This window comes from Procambarus clarkii, chromosome 76 (genome assembly GCF_040958095.1).
Source record: "Procambarus clarkii isolate CNS0578487 chromosome 76, FALCON_Pclarkii_2.0, whole genome shotgun sequence".
Lineage (NCBI taxonomy): Eukaryota > Metazoa > Arthropoda > Malacostraca > Decapoda > Cambaridae > Procambarus > Procambarus clarkii.
Window position 1 is genome coordinate 8,910,131 of NC_091225.1, and position 17,909 is coordinate 8,928,039.

General features: G+C 46.2%; 1 protein-coding gene across 1 annotated transcript in view; it reads left to right on the top strand.

The window, feature by feature from the left end:
* LOC123771430 (transmembrane protein 272) overlaps positions 1–17,909 on the top strand; it is a 61,708-nt gene that overhangs the window by 9,156 nt on the left and 34,643 nt on the right. Inside the window, exon 2 of the mRNA XM_069313623.1 lies at positions 967–1,216. Within this exon, the coding sequence (XP_069169724.1) occupies positions 967–1,216 (250 nt within the window). The remainder of the gene's footprint in view (positions 1–966; positions 1,217–17,909) is intronic.

The following is a 17,909-nucleotide window of genomic DNA, read 5'->3' on the forward strand; positions in this document are numbered from 1 at the left end:
TTCAAAGTCTCTTGTTACATTTCTAAGCCTCTGGAAAAACACAAATGACTTCCTGTTGGATAAGTAACCCCTGATCCAACAAAGAAGCCGACCACCAATATTCATTCTTGCAAGCTCACTTAAGATAACATGTCGATTTGCGATATCAAAGGCAGACTTAAGATCTAGGAAGGTGGTATATGACTTTTCAGTGTGTAGAGTAAGAAAGGTGATGATGCAATGATGCACACTCCTTCCATGCATGAAGCCATATATCTGGGGGGATAGCATGGTTCTTATTCTGTGGAGGAGACGGTTTAGGACCATTCTCTCGAATGTTTTGCAAATGCAGCTGGTAAGGGAAATTGGGTGGAAAGCATTCTCTAAATTTGGCTTGGGAATTGGAGTGATTATACTGTTGGTCCAAGAGTTAGGAAGTTTCCCAGTAACATACCTTATATTATGCAGCTCAAGCAGAGGATTCCCTGGTACTAAACGGAGCAGACGCAATATGTCATAAGTGATACCATCTTCTCCGGGAGATGTGGCTTTACCTTTGTTTAGGGCCGCGAGTAATTCAAACTCAGTAAATGGCACGTTAAATTCATTTTCTTTGTGAAGCATGAAGTCAAGTTGATTAGCGAATAAGTTTAGAAAAAATGATGAACATGACTAATTTTTAGTTGGTTGACGAATATTTTAGTTAAGAAATGATGAACGTGGTTATTTTTACATGAATGACAAGTAAGTTTAGTTAAAACAACAAGAAAAGTTTGTCTTGGTAAATTTGTACTGAATGGAAGAATACAATTCTACATTTGATTTTAAAGAACATGGAAGAAAATACGTTGAACACAGTGAACATATGGGGGAACATGACAAAGAACACATAGAACATGTAAGAGAATGAGTCATACTGGCTTCCATATAGACAGTCACCATAGGGGATGCACTTATGTTAACTACTAATAGGTTAAACTATGGCAGGTTGAGAGAGTGAACGAGAGGTCAGTCGAGGAATCGAACCAAGAGGCGCTCACGACCCTAGACGATCAACCACGCGTCACCGAGGAGTTCAGACAGAGACTGGAGCAGAGGATCCAGCAGGAGCAGCGGCAGAAGAGCAGCGGCGGAGGGCCCGGGCGCTCATCACAACACTTCCAGCAGTTCGAGGAGGCGTCCAGGAAGATGGCGCGCGGGAACCAGCTGCCCAGGTCCCGACGGGACGAGAGTGACAGTAAGTCTTCACTACTCTCATTCTTCTTTCTTCTTTTCACAGAAGTACTTAGTATGGTAATACAAAATGTATACGTGACTGTATACATATACTTAAATGTATATGTGACTGTATACATATACTTAAATGTATGCGTGACTGTAGACGTAAATGTATACTCACCAGAAACTAAGTATTGAAATTATGGTATTTCGATCCTATCCTCAAGCGGAGCATACAGACAGTCCATGAGCCTAGCCACAGTATGAGCCTAGCCACAATATGAGCCTAGCCACAGTATGAGCCTAGCCACAGTATGACCCTAGCCACAATATGAGCCTAGCCACAGTATGAGCCTAGCCACAGTATGACCCTAGCCACAATATGAGCCTAGCCACAGTATGAGCCTAGCCACAATATGAGCCTAGCCACAGTATGAGCCTAGCCACAGTATGAGCCTAGCAACAGTATGAGCCTAGCAACATCATGAGCCTCGCCACACCATGAGCCTAGCCACACCATGAACCTAACCGCACCACGATCCTAGCCACACTATGAGCCTAGCAACACCATATGGCCCTAGCTACACTATGAGCCTAGCCACACCATAAGCCTAGCCACAACATAAGCCTAGCCACACCATGAGCCTAGCCACACCATGAACCTAACCGCACCACGATCCTAGCCACACTATGAGCCTAGCAACACCATATGGCCCTACCTACCTACCTTGAGGTGCTTCCGGGGCTTAGTGTCCCCGCGGCCCGGTCGTCGACCAGGCCTCCTGGTTGCTGGACTGATCAACCAGGCTGTTAGACGCGGCTGCTCGCAGCCTGACGTATGAGTCACAGCCTGGTTGATCAGGTATCCTTTGGAGGTGCTTATCCAGTTCTCTCTTGAACACTGTGAGGGGTTTGCCAGTTATGCCCCTTATGTGTAGTGGAAGCGTGTTGAACAGTCTCGGGCCTCTGATGTTGATAGAGTTCTCTCTCAGAGTACCTGTTGCCCTAGCTACACTATGAGCCTAGCCACACCATGACCCTAGCCACACCATGACCATAGCCACACCATGACCCTAGCCACACCATGACCCTAGCCACACCATGACCCTAACCACACCATGACCCTAGCCACATCATGAGCCTGACCACACCATGAGCCTGACCACACCATGAGCCTAGCCACACCATAAGCATAGCCACACCATGAGCCTAGCCACACCATGAGTCTAGCCACACCATGAGTCTGGGCACACCATGCGTATAGCCACACCATGAGCCTAGCCACACCATGAGCATAGCCACACCATGAGCCTAGCCACACCATGAGCATAGCCACACCATAAGCCTGGCCACACCATGAGCATAGCCACACTGTAACACGGGTTAGGTTCCTCTCACTTTACTTCCTTCTTTCTACTCCCTCTACCCGTATTCTTACTTTTATTTCTAAACCAAGGGACTCCAAAACTTTTAACAAAGCCAACTCCACGCCACGTGGTCCTAAGACGATTGACCGACTTAGGATTCTACACCCAGTATGACGTGACCTAAGCTCTGAACAAAACCCTAGAGTCACCTCTGCTGCCACCACCAGACCAGTAATACAAGAGCAATGATCGAGGTCTGGATCGATCACGCTAATTAATCAACCTAGGGGCTTGATCCCCACTATAAACGATGACCTTGAGTGTGGAATAAATTACACGGTAATGATAATTCCGATTCGATGTTAGAATCGGCGCCCAATGCAACTCTGCCTCGTGTGGACCACGTGACCAGGACAAGTATACACATAAAACACATGGAAACAATAAAATGCAAATTAATAACAAATTTAATTTATTAAAAGAAAACTAAAACAAAATCTAAATATGTTCACTCCCTATCACTTTAACACTCCCTACTTGACCTGAATGGCAAATGAGAAGACTATCCCTATAATTAACAATAGCAACTATACCTTGGGCGACCACAGCTCTAGGTGTTGGGGCTGGTCTTGGGGAGAGGTAAGATGGTTTGAACCTCTCCCAGCTGCTCGGCAGATCACACTGATCTCTCTCTTGTCTGGTCTACCCCAGACTAGAACATTGTATTGTTCCGCATCGCTTACCCAGTTACTTTAGCAAGGTTAAGTTATAACAATTAAACTCTGTTTGTACTGAATTGATCCAGACTGGTTGAATTATTTTACTGAATTAAATTACAAACATCTAACGGCAGAGCTGTTCCCGATCACAAAAATGGTTATTAAAACTTTGAGAAATAGTAGACCTGTCAACCCCTGATGACCTATGACCGCCGGTCACTCCGCTTTAAAAGTTAGATCTGATTCGTGACGTCACTGATGGTGACTTAAACTCAATAATTAGAATACTCTTGATATTGTATCCAGTACTATTATACAATACAATTTTAATGCAAAATGAATAAAGGCTAATTTTCTCTAAATTACTGAATACTATAGGATGATTCATTATACGCAGATATGAACAAAGCGTCGGTTATTTCCACCGCGAATTCCCCTGGGGGTCAGGTCACCATGCGGCTCAGCTTCCCATTCTCTTTTGTCGATAAACCACTCTGGATAATTCTTACAACAGCCTAGTCTGTTACAACCCCCCCCCCCCCGCACAAGCACTTAGTAAACCTTGTTAATTTGTTAAAATTCACGAGGTTTAGTATCCAAACCCACAATTCAACTCATGCCACAAACAAAAGCTAACCTAACTAATAAAATTTGACAAATAATAGTCCAACATCATAATGAACATGTTCATATTTCATAAATTTCTCAGCTGTCAACTGACAGCAATCCTCTAATATCAGGAAACATACATCCTATCCTTACTGACATAGCTAAATAACATGTCCCTACTCTACCATAAAAAACTAGCTATTAAACTCTCTTGGCTCTTCACTAGCCAAGTCCATGTGTCCTCTAGAGCCGGCCACACCGTGCTCAAACAAACATTAACGTTATATCATCAGACTGAACTTTCAGTCATCCGGGAGCGTACTACGGAACTATCAAGTACTCATCCGTGTACTAACCACTCCCCATCAATGTCAACCTTGACATGTTAAGGAACACACCTAACGTTTATTACATCTATCTAAAAAAATATAAAAAAAATCCTATACTATATCACAGGTTTCAGCTGACTGTACAGCCAAGTGTTCTCACTCACTAGAAGTGTCAATGTTTATATTGGTCCGCCTCTCCTGTGTTCAAACATTCTGAAAAAAAATAGCACAACATAATTTTCCATAACCGTTTGTTCTGGGCTGAGACAATTACACAGGGGCTTCGATTTTGATTACTGCCAATTTATAGAGTTAAATTTTCATATATTATACCAGAATTATTATTTTAAATCTGTTTTTCAACATTTAAAAAATATTGTAATTCTACCTCTGTTTTTCAACATTTAAACAAAAGTGTCCAGATGTTCTTTACACAGATGTTCAGAGCCAACTTTGTTGTTTGTATCAATTGTTCATATTGAGTAATCGAGAAAAAAAAATCGATACTGCTGGATGCTGAATGTAGTCGCTGACGATGACGGTGTCGATCTTGCTTCTTCTCATGTGTAGACATCAATACCTGGTCCTCTTGTACTCCCATCCAGTACTCCTGAATGACGACAGAGTGTAGTAGAGCGGAGTGCCAAGTGACAGCTGTAGAATACTGTTACTTCGGCCATTAATCTTGCTCTCGACAGTCCACACGCCTTCATATCAATCACAGTTCACACGGTAGTCTTGATGTTAAACTTGACGGCGCAGATGACCACAGCCGAGCAGGACTGGATGTACCAACGGTGTCTCTTAGCAGGAGTGGTGTCAGAAGGTCGTAGACGCGGGTTGCTTGTTTGCAGAACAGGTGAATCTCGTCTTCCATCATTGCTCACGTCATCTCAGGCGTTTCTTGATGTCACCAGGTTACTAGGCCGTAAACACCAACTGTGTATACCCTCGTACCGCCGACTTTAGGCCAAAGGAGACAATTTTGCGACCTTCTATTGGCGAGTCCCGGTACTCTGTAGGGAAACCGTGCCTTCCACCTGTGACCGCCTTACTTCCGCTTTCTTGTTACTTCAGATGACGTAATCATTAATCTTCCGGCGAAACTCTTGAGTACTGCTACGCGCTTTCCATTTCTTGACCTCTCCTCCAACACTGCTGGAATGGCTGCAGTCTTGATGACGCAGCAGGTGGGTATTGGTGATCTCGAGACAGCTACCCCGGCGTTGTATGGCACCTCCGGTGACTGCTATAATGTGGACAGCTCGCTGGCCCTGACAACCTCGTTAGTGACGTGAGGCGTCGGCCGGGTGACTCTTGGACAGTCACTCATCCCAAAGTAACTGATGTATGGGTTACTGGGTCTAGTGGGGGGAGGGCTTTGTGTAACGTGCCTCCCCCCTCGGTCTTTACAGACAAGGGTTCACGTGTGGCTGGAACAACTGGGTCGGTGTACCAATCAGACCTGGGAACAGACAGACACAACACAGCGGAAGCATAGATATACTCTGGGTTTGGTGGAGGTGGAACCCCAGAGCACGGTAAAAGTTGCTACCTGAGTCAAGTATAGACATAGTACATCTCATTGCCTTTACAGGAAAATCTAATGAACACTAAATTATACTAACCAAGGAAGTTACTTTACTGTATAGCGCGAGATCTCGTCACCATAGAGTGGCGAGACTGCACCTGACTACTGATGAGCGATGACAGAGGGTCATCCTCATCTTCTGACTCGTCGGTGAAGCCATGAGTCAGCACTGCTGAGTCAGGAACTAGACCCGCTGAAGGCAGTTCTAATTCCTCTCTAGCATGATAATGTTTCAATTTATTCACATGAATTGTCCTTTCCACCTGGTCCTCGAACACTCCTTTTATAACAAGATTAACTGGCCCCGCCCTTTTAATTACTCTATATGGTCCTCGCCACCTCGGAGCTAGTTTCCTGCTCTGATTGGCGGGCGCAGCCTCATTCACTCTCAATACGAGGCTTCCTTCCGTCAACTCAAGAGGGCGCACTTTCTTGTCATAAAAATGAGCATACCGAGTCCGTGCCTTCTTGGACGCTTCAGCTGCAATATTCCATGCATTTCTCATTTTACCAAGGACCTCTGAAGGATAGTCCTCCCCGTATGCAACATTATGTCTGTTAAGCAGACCTGAGGGGAAATTGCATGAATTACCAGTAAACAAATGAAGTGGTTGGGTGTTAATTGATTGGTGGATGGCAGTATTCAAGGCGAACTGAACATAGGGTAGGTGTTCATCCCAGGTGTTTGCATCATGTTCAGCAAGGATTGCAAGCATATCCTTGACTGAACGATTAGTCCGTTCCGTCATTCCGTTTGCTTGTGGGTGGTAGGCCGTTGTAAAAGCCGAAGTTGTCTCTAAAATCTTACAAACTTCTCTAAATATATTCCCATTGAATTCTTGACCCCGGTCAGAGACTAAAACTTTAGGAGGTCCGAATACAGTAACGAACCTACGCAAGAACGCATCTGCAACCGTACGAGAATCCTTCTGAGGTAATGCAACTAGTGTAGTGTATCTAGACAGATGGTCAACTAGTACCAACACATATCTATTTCCTGAATGACTGTGGTGTAAATCAATCAGATCGGCCCCCACACGATCTAACGGTTCGCGAATTTCAGGAAATTCCTGAAGTGGGGCTTGTACCTTAAGGGTGCCTTTCCTCCTCTGGCAACGAGGGCACGACTTCACGAAATTGATTACCTCAGAAAGTAATCCTGGAAAATAAAATAGAGACTTTGCTTTTAAGTGCGTTTTAAAGATCCCCGGATGCCCTGCAATTTTTGAAGCATGCGCAAGCTTTAACGCTGATGACCGCAACGCGTCCGGAATAACTAGCTGAAATACTGCCCTATCATTCTGGCTGCTGACATAATACAGGACGCCCTGTTTCATCTCAAAATCATGAATAGGTAAATTCTTTTTCTTTTTCGGGTATTTTCCTCCCTCTAAATACTCAATAATTTCTTTCCATCTAGGCTCGCTCATCTGGTGTTCTCTCATTTTATCTGATGGAATGGTTTCAATATTTTCATTAATCTGCATTGCCGCTATATTTCTACTTAGCGTATCTGGCACAACATGTGCTGGACCAGGCTTGTACAAGATCTGGAATGAGTGGGCCGAAAGTTCGTGAGACCAGCGTGACATTCGTGGGCATTTTGTTCGCTTCTTAAATATGTGTATTAACGCTCGATGGTCTGTGTAGATTACAAAATGCCGCTGAAATAGGTAAGGCTCGAAATACCTAACTGATTCTACTACTGCCAGTGCCTCCCGATCCGTAGCTGAATAGCGAACTTCAGGTCCTTTGACCTTCCTACTGAAATAGGCTACTGGATGGGGTAAATTATCTGCGTCTCGCTGAATTAAGCACCCGCCAATAGCTATACCGCTGGCGTCAGTGTGCACTTCCCACTCTTTCTCAAAATCAGGAATAGCCAATACCGGTGTCGTGATTAGTTGGTCTTTCAGTTTGCGATAGGCCTCGTCATGTTCAGATTTCCACACAAACTTCGCATTTTTCTTTGTCAGATCAGTCAGGGGTGCTGAAATGCCAGCGAAACCTTCAATGTGACGACGAAAATATCCGGCCGCCCCCAAAAACCTACGCACGTCCTTTGCAGTCCTTGGAGTAGGCATGTCAGCAATGGCGCGGCAAGAATCTGGGCCAGGTCGGATACCGTCTGGGCACACCTGGAACCCCAGAAATTTGAATTTCTGAGCCGCCAGGGTGCACTTCTGAACATTCAGCCTGAAACCTGCCTGATCTAACAACTTCAAAGTCTCAGTCAAGTCCTGCAGGTGTTCCTCAAACGTCCTGGAATATATCACAACATCATCCAGGTACGCTAAAGAATGCCTACCCAGTACCGGACTAAGGATAAAGTTGATGGCCCTCTGAAACGACGAAGGCGCTGTCTTCAAACCAAACGGCATCCTACGGAATTGATAAGTGTGCCTACCATTCGAGAATGCTGTTTTTTCCCTATCCTGTTCTGCCACCGGAATCGCCCAATACGCCGATTTTGCGTCAAGAGTTGAGAAATACTTAGCAGCACCAAAACGAGTCACGAGTTCTCACGCCAAATTTTATTTGATATATGCGACTATAAATCGGGTTCGATCCCAGTAGCAGGCCTTCATTAAAAATCACAAAACAGTTCGACATAGCAGAATATATATGTACGACAATAATATTGGGGATTTACATAAAGATTGTTTTCTTCAACAATAACAAATGTATTCAACAAAACACTAAGTCTGCTACAACAACAATCTTTACATTACGTTAATTTTGTTCAGTGGCACGTTAAAATTAGTTAATTAACAACCAAGTATAGCAAGAAGTCGTCTCCTTGGCCGCGAGGCTGAATACTGAACTAACTGAACAAATCAGAGTGCTCTCTGAAAACACAAGTTGCAATAACCCTTGCAGCACTCTGCAATACAGTTACAATGCCAACAACAACAAGGCAGGTTAATGAGGCAAGCCTCAGGTAACCCATCATAGTTACCTTAACACTCGTCTCCAAGGACGAGTCCAACAACCAATACTATCAAAGTTACACTAATTGATCTCTTTGACTAATTACATTAATTGACTGTCAAGTGTCAGTCAGCAACAAAGCAGACTACGTTAATCACAACTCTGGTCTCCCTCAGACCAGTCAAACAAATCACAACGATAACTCACTACCCAGACTTACACAGCACTTGACTCATTAAGCATTCAGTGAGTAATTACATTGATTACTGTTAAACGGAGAGCTAATTAAGTGAAAATGAATTACGTTAGACAATGCTACCACCCTCTCGGCAGCTTCCAATCAAGTCTATGTCACATTCCACGTTGCTGACGTTAATTACCCTTAATTAACCTGACTAATCAGTTAACTGTTAATGGACATCTGACTGGAACGGTCTACTGACTAGAACAGTTTACCTCATTACTGTCGCCTACGACAGATCCCAACTATAATGAATTCACTTTGAGGATATAAATTACCCATAATGAACTTGAGTAATTAATTAACTGTTAAACGAACTGGTAATTAAAGAGAAAGAATGACGTTAACTCAAATATTGTTACTCCCAACAGTTTCCTTCAAACTCTGTGAATTCATCTTGTTGACGTTAATTACCCATAATTAGCTGGAGGGGACTAATTACTGCCGCCACACGGACAGATAACTACAGCAAAACGTCTTACCTTACTCAATAACTGTCGTCCCCCACAACAGTGCTCAACAACTGGATGAATTTAACTATGTGGACTCACTTCGACAATGCTTATTACCCTATTTAACCTAAGTAATCAATTAACAGTTAAACAGACAGGTAATTGATTCAGACGAATGTATGTTCACTTAACCGAGCTTTCACCCTCTCGACAACTGGTGTTAATTACCTTAATTAACTTAATTGATTAACTACTGTCAAACGTACAGCTAATTAATCCAGAAGTATTACATTACTCAAATCACTATCGCCCAACGACATCATAAGAGGCTAGTGCAAAAGCAAGAGATGCAGGCAGGAGTGAAAGGGAAAGTACTCCATTGGATAAGGGAGTACTTGAGTAACAGAAAACAGCGAGTCACTGTGAGGGTTGAGGTCTCAGATTGGCGAGACGTCACCAGTCGAGTCCCGCAGGGTTCAGTCCTTGGACCTTTCCTGTTTCTGATATATGTAAATGATCTCCCAGAGGGTATAGAATCTTTCCTCTCATTGTTTGCTGATGATGCAAAAATTATGAGGAGGATTAAGACGGAGGAAGATAGAATGAGGCTACAAGATGACCTAGAAAGACTGAATGAATGGTCCAACAAATGGCTACTGAAGTTCAACGCGAGTAAATGCAAGATAATGAAACTAGGCGGTGGAAACAGGAGGCCAGACACTGGATACCGAATTGGAGATGAAGTACTTCATAAAATGGACTGAGGGAAAGTTATAGGAGTTGATATCACACCAAACCTGTCTCCTGCAGACCACATAAAAATATTAACATCTGCGGCATATGCAAGGCTGGCTAACATCAGAACTGCCTTCAGGAGCCTGTGTAAAGAATTATTCAGAACCTTGTATACCACATATGTAAGACCAATCCTAGAGTATGTGACCCCAGCATACCCGTACTCGTACCCCGAGCCCGTACCTTGTCAAGCACAAGATGAAGCTGGAAAAAGTTCAGGGGAATGCCACTAGGCTAGTCCCAGAACTAAGAGGCATGAGTTATGAGGAAAGGCTGCGTGAAATGCACCTCATTACAGTAGAAGACAGAAGAGTAAGAGGAGACATGATCACTACCTACAAAATTCTCAGGGAAATTGACAGGGTAGATAAGGATAAGCTGTTTAAGGAGACATAGGTGGCAATTCAGTACCCAAATGAGCCACAGGGACGTTAATTTTTTTTATCAGTGTCAGAGTAGTTAACAAATGGAATGCATTAGGCAGTGATGTGGTGGAGGCTGACTCCATACACAGTTTCAAGTGTAGATATGATAGAGCCCAATAGGCTCAGGAATCTGTACACCAGTTGATTGACAGTTGAGAGGCTGGACCAAAGAGCCAGAGCTCAACCCATGCAAGCACAAATAGGTGAGTACAGTTTAACATACTCTTGTATTGACAGTTTAACACACTCTTACACTGACAGTTCAGCATACACTTACGTCCATTAAGACATAACAGTGTGAGACTACTTGAGAATATGGCCATAATCCCGGGTGGTGTTAAGACAGTGTAAGGTGGTGGTAATAACCCGAGTCTCTTATCTCAGGGGCTGCCTGAGTGTAGCCCCTGAGCCTCCGCGTCCCTGCCAGCACCACTACCACAGGCCAGGCCATAGTGGCTATTATATGATTACATGAGGAGGTGGTGGTGTGGCAGGACCCCAACATAGTACAACATGGGGAGGTAGTGGTGTGGCAGGACCCCAACATAGTACAACATGGGGAGGTGTTGGTGTGGCAGGAACCCAACATAGTACAACATGGGGAGGTGGTGGTGTGGCAGGACCCCAACATAGTACAACATGGGGAGGTGGTGGTGTGGCAGGACCCCAACATAGTACAACATGGGGAGGTGATGGTGTGGCAGGACCCCAACATAGTACAACATGGGGAGGTGGTGGTGTGGCAGGACCCCAACATAGTACAACATGGGGAGCTGGTGGTGTGGCAGGACCCCAACATAGTACAACATGGGGAGGTGATGGTGTGGCAGGACCCCAACATAGTACAACATGGGGAGCTGGTGGTGTGGCAGGACCCCAACATAGTACAACATGAGGAGGTGGTGGTGTGGCAGGACCCCAACATAGTACAACATGAGGAGGTGGTGGTGTGGCAGGACCCCAACATAGTACAACATGGGGAGGTGGTGGTGTGGCAGGACCCCAACATAGTACAACATGGGGAGCTGGTGGTGTGGCAGGAGCCCAACATAGTACAACATGAGGAGGTGTTAGTGATGCAGGAGCCCAACACAGTACAACATGGGGAGCTGGGGGAGGTGGTGTGGCAGGAACCCAACATAGTACAACATGAGGAGGTGTTAGTGATGCAGGAGCCCAACATAGCACAACATAGAGAGCTGGGGGAGGTGTTGGTGTGGCAGGAGCCCAACATAGCACAACATAGAGAGCTGGGGGAGGTGTTGGTGTGGCAGGAGCCCAACATAGCACAACATAGAGAGCTGGGGGAGGTGTTGGTGTGGCAGGAGCCCAACATAGCACAACATAGAGAGCTGGGGGAGGTGTTGGTGTGGCAGGAGCCCAACATAGCACAACATAGAGAGCTGGGGGAGGTGTTGGTGTGGCAGGAACCCAACATAGGGAGCTGGGGGAGGTGGTGGTGTGGCAGGAGCCCAACATAGTACAAAATGGGGAGCTGGGGGGGAGGGGAGGGGGTGGTATGAGAGATAGGGAGGGAGATAAAGAGTCGAGGCTCCACTGATAACTGTGTTATCTGAACCCAACCCCCCCCCCACCCGACACTCTCTCTCTGTAGTCAACTGTACACCGCCACCAGCCCACATACACCATACACCATAGTATACACCGCCACCAGCACACATACACCATACAGTATAGTATACACCGGCACCAGCCCCCCCCCCCCCCCAAGCCCTCCCTCCTCCACCAGTCTCCCCGTACCAGATCCTCCCAGCTCCCACTCACCCCAGACCCCACAGGTCCCCCCCAGAGGAGAAACAGAAGAGAGTCAGTTTCAGGGTGATGTACTCGAACATAGATGGGATCACAAGCAAGACAAGTGAACTAAGGGAAAGAGCACAAGAAGTGAACCCAGATGTAATCGGACTCACTGAAACAAAACTCTCTGCAATCATAATGAATGCCATGTTTCCCCAGGGGTACACAGTAATAAGGAAAGAGAGGGAAGGTAGGGGAGGAGGTGGAGTGGCCCTACTCATGAGAAAGGAATGGAGTTTTAAGGAGATGGCTATCCCGGGCTGTGAGGGGTTCAGAGACTACATAGTAGGCACCATGACAATGGGAGGACCAAGAATAGTAGTAGAAGTAATATACAACCCTCCACCAAATGACAGAAGACATAGTCAAGAGTACGAAAACAAGAACATGGCAGTTAACACTATAATTGAGAGGGCAGCCTCTGCTGCCTGTAGAAATAGATCCCACCTGCTCATCATGGGGGACTTCAATCACGGAAGGATTGATTGGGAGAACAAGGAACCGCATGGAGGCGAGGATACGTGGAGAGCCAAACTACTGGAGGTGGTGACTAGAAACTTCTTAACCCAGCATGTCAGAGAACCCACAAGGATGAGAGGAAATGACGAACCAGCGAGACTCGACCTGGTCTTCACTCTGAACGACTCCGACATAAGAGAAATCGGTTTTGAGGCTCCAGTAGGAATGAGCGACCACAGTGCACTGGTGTTTGAGTACTTGATTGAAGAAGGGTTATTGAACTCGAGGAGGGATACCGAAACCAAAAGGTTAGCATACCGAAAGGGAAACTATGAAGAGATAAGAAAATTCCTAACAGAAATAGCATGGGAAACAGAGCTCAGGGGGAAGACGGCCCAAGATATGATGGACTACATCACGCAGAAGTGCAAGGACGCAGCAAACAAGTTTGTCCCAGTCCAAAAGGAAAACAGTGAAATAAAGATGAGAAACCCATGGTTTAATCAGAGATGTAGGCTAGCTAAGCAGCAAAGTAAAAGGGCATGGAGAAACTATAGGAATAACAGGACACTTGAGAGCAGAGAAAGATACCAGAAGGCCAGGAATGAATATGTCAGGATGAGAAGAGAGGCAGAAAGACAATACGAAAATGACATCGCAAGCAAGGCAAAGACTCCTGATTTTCTCCTGATGTGGCTATGCAGCCTAAATTGCTGCATAGCCACATCAGGAGAAAAACAACAGTAAAGGAACAGGCTATGAAATTAAGGATAGGGGCAGAAGGATTCACTACAAACGACAAGGAAGTGTGAGGAACTGAATAAGAAATTCCAGGTCTTCACCTTAGAGCAAGGAGAAATTCCAGAGATAAGAGAGGGAATAGCTAATCATGAACCACTGGAAGAGTTTGAGATTACCAATGGGGAAGTAAGGAAGTGTTTACTAGAGTTGGATGTAACAAAGGCTATAGGCCCAGATGGAATCTCCCCTTGGATACTAAAGGAAGGAGCAGAAGAACTGTGCCTACCACTCACCATAGTGTATAACAAATCACTGGCAACAGGGGAACTGCCAGAAATTTGGAAAGCAGCTAACGTAGTCCCGATATACAAGAAAGGGGGTAGACAGGAGGCACTGAATTACAGGTCAGTGTCCCTAACCTGCATACCATGCAAGCTGATGGAGAAGATTGTGCGAAGAAAGCTAGTGGTGCATCTGGAGCGAAAAAACTTTGTAACACAGCATCAACATGGGTTCAGGGATGACAGGTCCTGCCTCACAGGATTACTTGAATTCTACGACCAGACAACAAAAATAAGGCAAGAAAGAGAAGGGTGGGCAGACTGCATATTTTTGGATTGTCAGAAAGCCTTTGATACAGTACCACACAAGAGGCTAGTGAAAAAACTGGAGATGCAGGCTGGAGTGAAAGGGAAGGTACTCCATTGGATAAAGGAGTACCTAAGCAACAGGAGACAACGAGTCTGTGTGAGGGGTGAGGTCTCAGATTGGCGAGACGTTACGAGTGGAGTCCCGCAGGGGTCAGTACTTGGACCTATACTGTTTCTGATATACGTAAATGATCTCCCAGAGGGTATAGAATCGTTTCTCTCAATGTTTGCCGATGATGCAAAAATTATGAGGAGAATTGAAATTGAGGATGATAATAGGAGGCTACAAGATGACTTAGGCAGACTGAGTGAATGGTCCAACAAATGGCTGCTAAAGTTGAACCCGAGTAAATGCAAAGTAATGAAACTAGGCAGTGGAAACAGGAGGCCAGACACAGGATACAGAATAGGAGATGAAGTACTTAATGAAACGGACAGAGAGAAAGATCTAGGAGTTGATATCACACCAAACCTGTCTCCTGAAGCCCACATAAAAAGAATAACGTCTGCGGCATGTGCGAGGCTGGCTAACATCAGAACAGCGTTCAGGAACCTGTGTAAGGAATCATTCAGAATCTTGTACACCACATATGTAAGACCAATCCTGGAGTATGCGGCCCCAGCATGGAGCCCGTACCTTGTCAAGCACAAAACGAAGCTGGAAAAAGTCCTAAGGTATGCCACTAGACTAGTCCCAGAACTAAGAGGCATGAGTTACGAGAAAAGGCTGCGGGAAATGCACCTTACGACACTGGAAGACAGAGGAATAAGGGGAGACATGATCACAACCTACAAAATCTTCAGGGGAATCGACCGAGTAAACAAGGATAAACTATTCAACACTGGCGGGACGCGAACAAGGGGACACAGATGGAAACTGAGTACCCACATGAGCCAAAATGACGTTAGAAGGAACTTTTTCAGTGTCAGAGTAGTTAACAGGTGGAATGCATTAGGCAGTGATGTGGTGGAGGCTGACTCCATACACAGTTTCAAGTGTAGATATGATAGAGCCCAGTAGGCTCAGGAACCTGTACACCAGTTGATTGACGGTTGAGAGGCGGGACCAAAGAGCCAGAGCTCAACTCCTGCAAGCACAAATAGGTGAGTACATACACCATACAGTATACACCACCACCACCAGCCCACATACACCATACAGTATACACCACCACCAGCCCACATACACCATACAGTATACACCACCACCACCAGCCCACATACACCATACAGTAAGGTCAACATGCCACAAGGGTCGTGCTGGGTACTGCTCTCCTCTGGTTGGCAGTACCCAGCAGTAGACTGTGTCAGCCAGCAAGCGTGTATGCTGGTCTGTGTCAGCCAGCAAGCGTGTATGCTGGTCTGTGTCAGCCAGCAAGCGTGTATGCTGGTCTGTGTCAGCCAGCAAGCGTGTATTAGTATTAAGTTCTAGATATTAATGTTTTCTTGCCCGAAACGCATTGCGTAATAGTGGCTTTAGGCATTGTATGTACTAGCTCTATCTATATATCAATCCATTAATGTAACATCACTTGTATGTATATACCTTACCTGAATAAACATCTGAATCTGAATCTGAATCTGTATGCTGGTCTGTGTCAGCCAGCAAGCGTGTATGCTGACCTGTGTCAGCCAGCAAGCGTGTATGCTGGTCTGTGTCAGCCAGCAAGCGTGTATGCTGGTCTGTGTCAGCCAGCAAGCGTGTATGCTGGTCTGTGTCAGCCAGCAAGCGTGTATGCTGGTCTGTGTCAGCCAGCAAGCGTGTATGCTGGTCTGTGTCAGCCAGCAAGCGTGTATGCTGGTCTGTGTCAGTCAGCAAGCGTGTATGCTGACCTGTGTCAGCCAGCAAGCGTGTATGCTGGTCTGTGTCAGCCAGCAAGCGTGTATGCTGGTCTGTGTCAGCCAGCAAGCGTGTATGCTGGTCTGTGTCAGCCAGCAAGCGTGTTTGCTGGTCTGTGTCAGCCAGCAAGCGTGTATGCTGGTCTGTGTCAGCCAGCAAGCGTGTATGCTGGTCTGTGTCAGCCAGCAAGCGTGTATGCTGGCCTGTGTCAGCCAGCAAGCGTGTATGCTGGTCTGTGTCAGCCAGCAAGCGTGTATGCTGGTCTGTGTCAGCCAGCAAGCGTGTATGCTGACCTGTGTTAGCCAGCAAGCGTGTATGCTGGTCTGTGTCAGCCAGCAAGCGTGTATGCTGGTCTGTGTCAGCCAGCAAGCGTGCTTGCTGGCCTGTGTCAGCCAGCAAGCGTGTATGCTGGTCTGTGTCAGCCAGCAAGCGTGTATGCTGGTCTGTGTCAGCCAGCAAGCGTGTATGCTGGTCTGTGTCAGCCAGCAAGCGTGTTTGCTGGCCTGTGTCAGCCAGCAAGCGTGTATGCTGGCCTGTGTCAGCCAGCAAGCGTGTTTGCTGGCCTGTGTCAGCCAGCAAGCGTGTTTGCTGGCCTGTGTCGGCCTGCAAGCGTGTATGCTGGCCTGTGTCAGCCAGCAAGCGTGTATGCTGGTCTGTGTCAGCCAGCAAGCGTGTTTGCTGGCCTGTGTCAGCCAGCAAGCGTGTTTGCTGGCCTGTGTCAGCCAGCAAGCGTGTTTGCTGGCCTGTGTCGGCCTGCAAGCGTGTATGCTGGTCTGTGTCAGCCAGCAAGCGTGTATGCTGGTCTGTGTCAGCCAGCAAGCGTGTATGCTGGTCTGTGTCAGCCATCTGGCCAAGAGGCAGGAATTACTGAGAGGTCAGCAAGGAGACCTGTGTTGACCTCATAATCTTGTTACATCAAGTAGTGTAGTTCAAAAGATATTCTCGACTGGAGCAGATACATTACTACCTCAATAACAACTACCTGTAATAGAGTCGGTGTATCATAAAACAGTGCGACCATTGCTTCACACACAGTGTACCGGAATAGTGTTATTGAGTCAGTATTCCTCAGTGTCCACATACGTGAATGTCGACATGGAACAGGTTATCTCTCAGAGATAACACTTATCAGAGACTGAAGCTCTGCCATATTGTAGTTGTTAAACTTGCCGTCGTAGTACAGTTGTTGTCGACGGCCTTCCAAGGTGTTTGACAAGATAAATGACCTTTACAACTCCTGTGGGTCGTTGTCGGTGATATTCCGGGCCAGTTTGTGCTCTTGTTGACCTGACCGGCACTTCGTCATAGGTCTTATCAGTTCCCGGCCGGCAGTTGGGCAATCCTGGTATGTGTATCCGACTACCAGCCGGGTCTGTATCATCCCGGATGTCCTGTTCTAACGTCAGGGTTGATTCTGATATCATTCCACCCCGGGTGTCTCGTGCTGACGCTAGGGTTGATACGTACTAGTATTACATCATCCAGATGATCTAACATCCGGAGATCGAGCGACTACACTCCCCATCTCACTGTTATCTTCACCATTCCCAGGGTGCTGTTGCTCCCGCTGTACACCACACGAGCAGGAGCCTCCTCGCAGGCGTCCTCACCCTGCCCACACACACACCTGCCAACATGCAACACCTGCTAACATACAACATCTACCAACATGCAACACCTGCTAACATGCAACACCTGCCAGCATGCGACACCTGTGGGAATTTCCCAGCAGGTGTTTTCGTTAA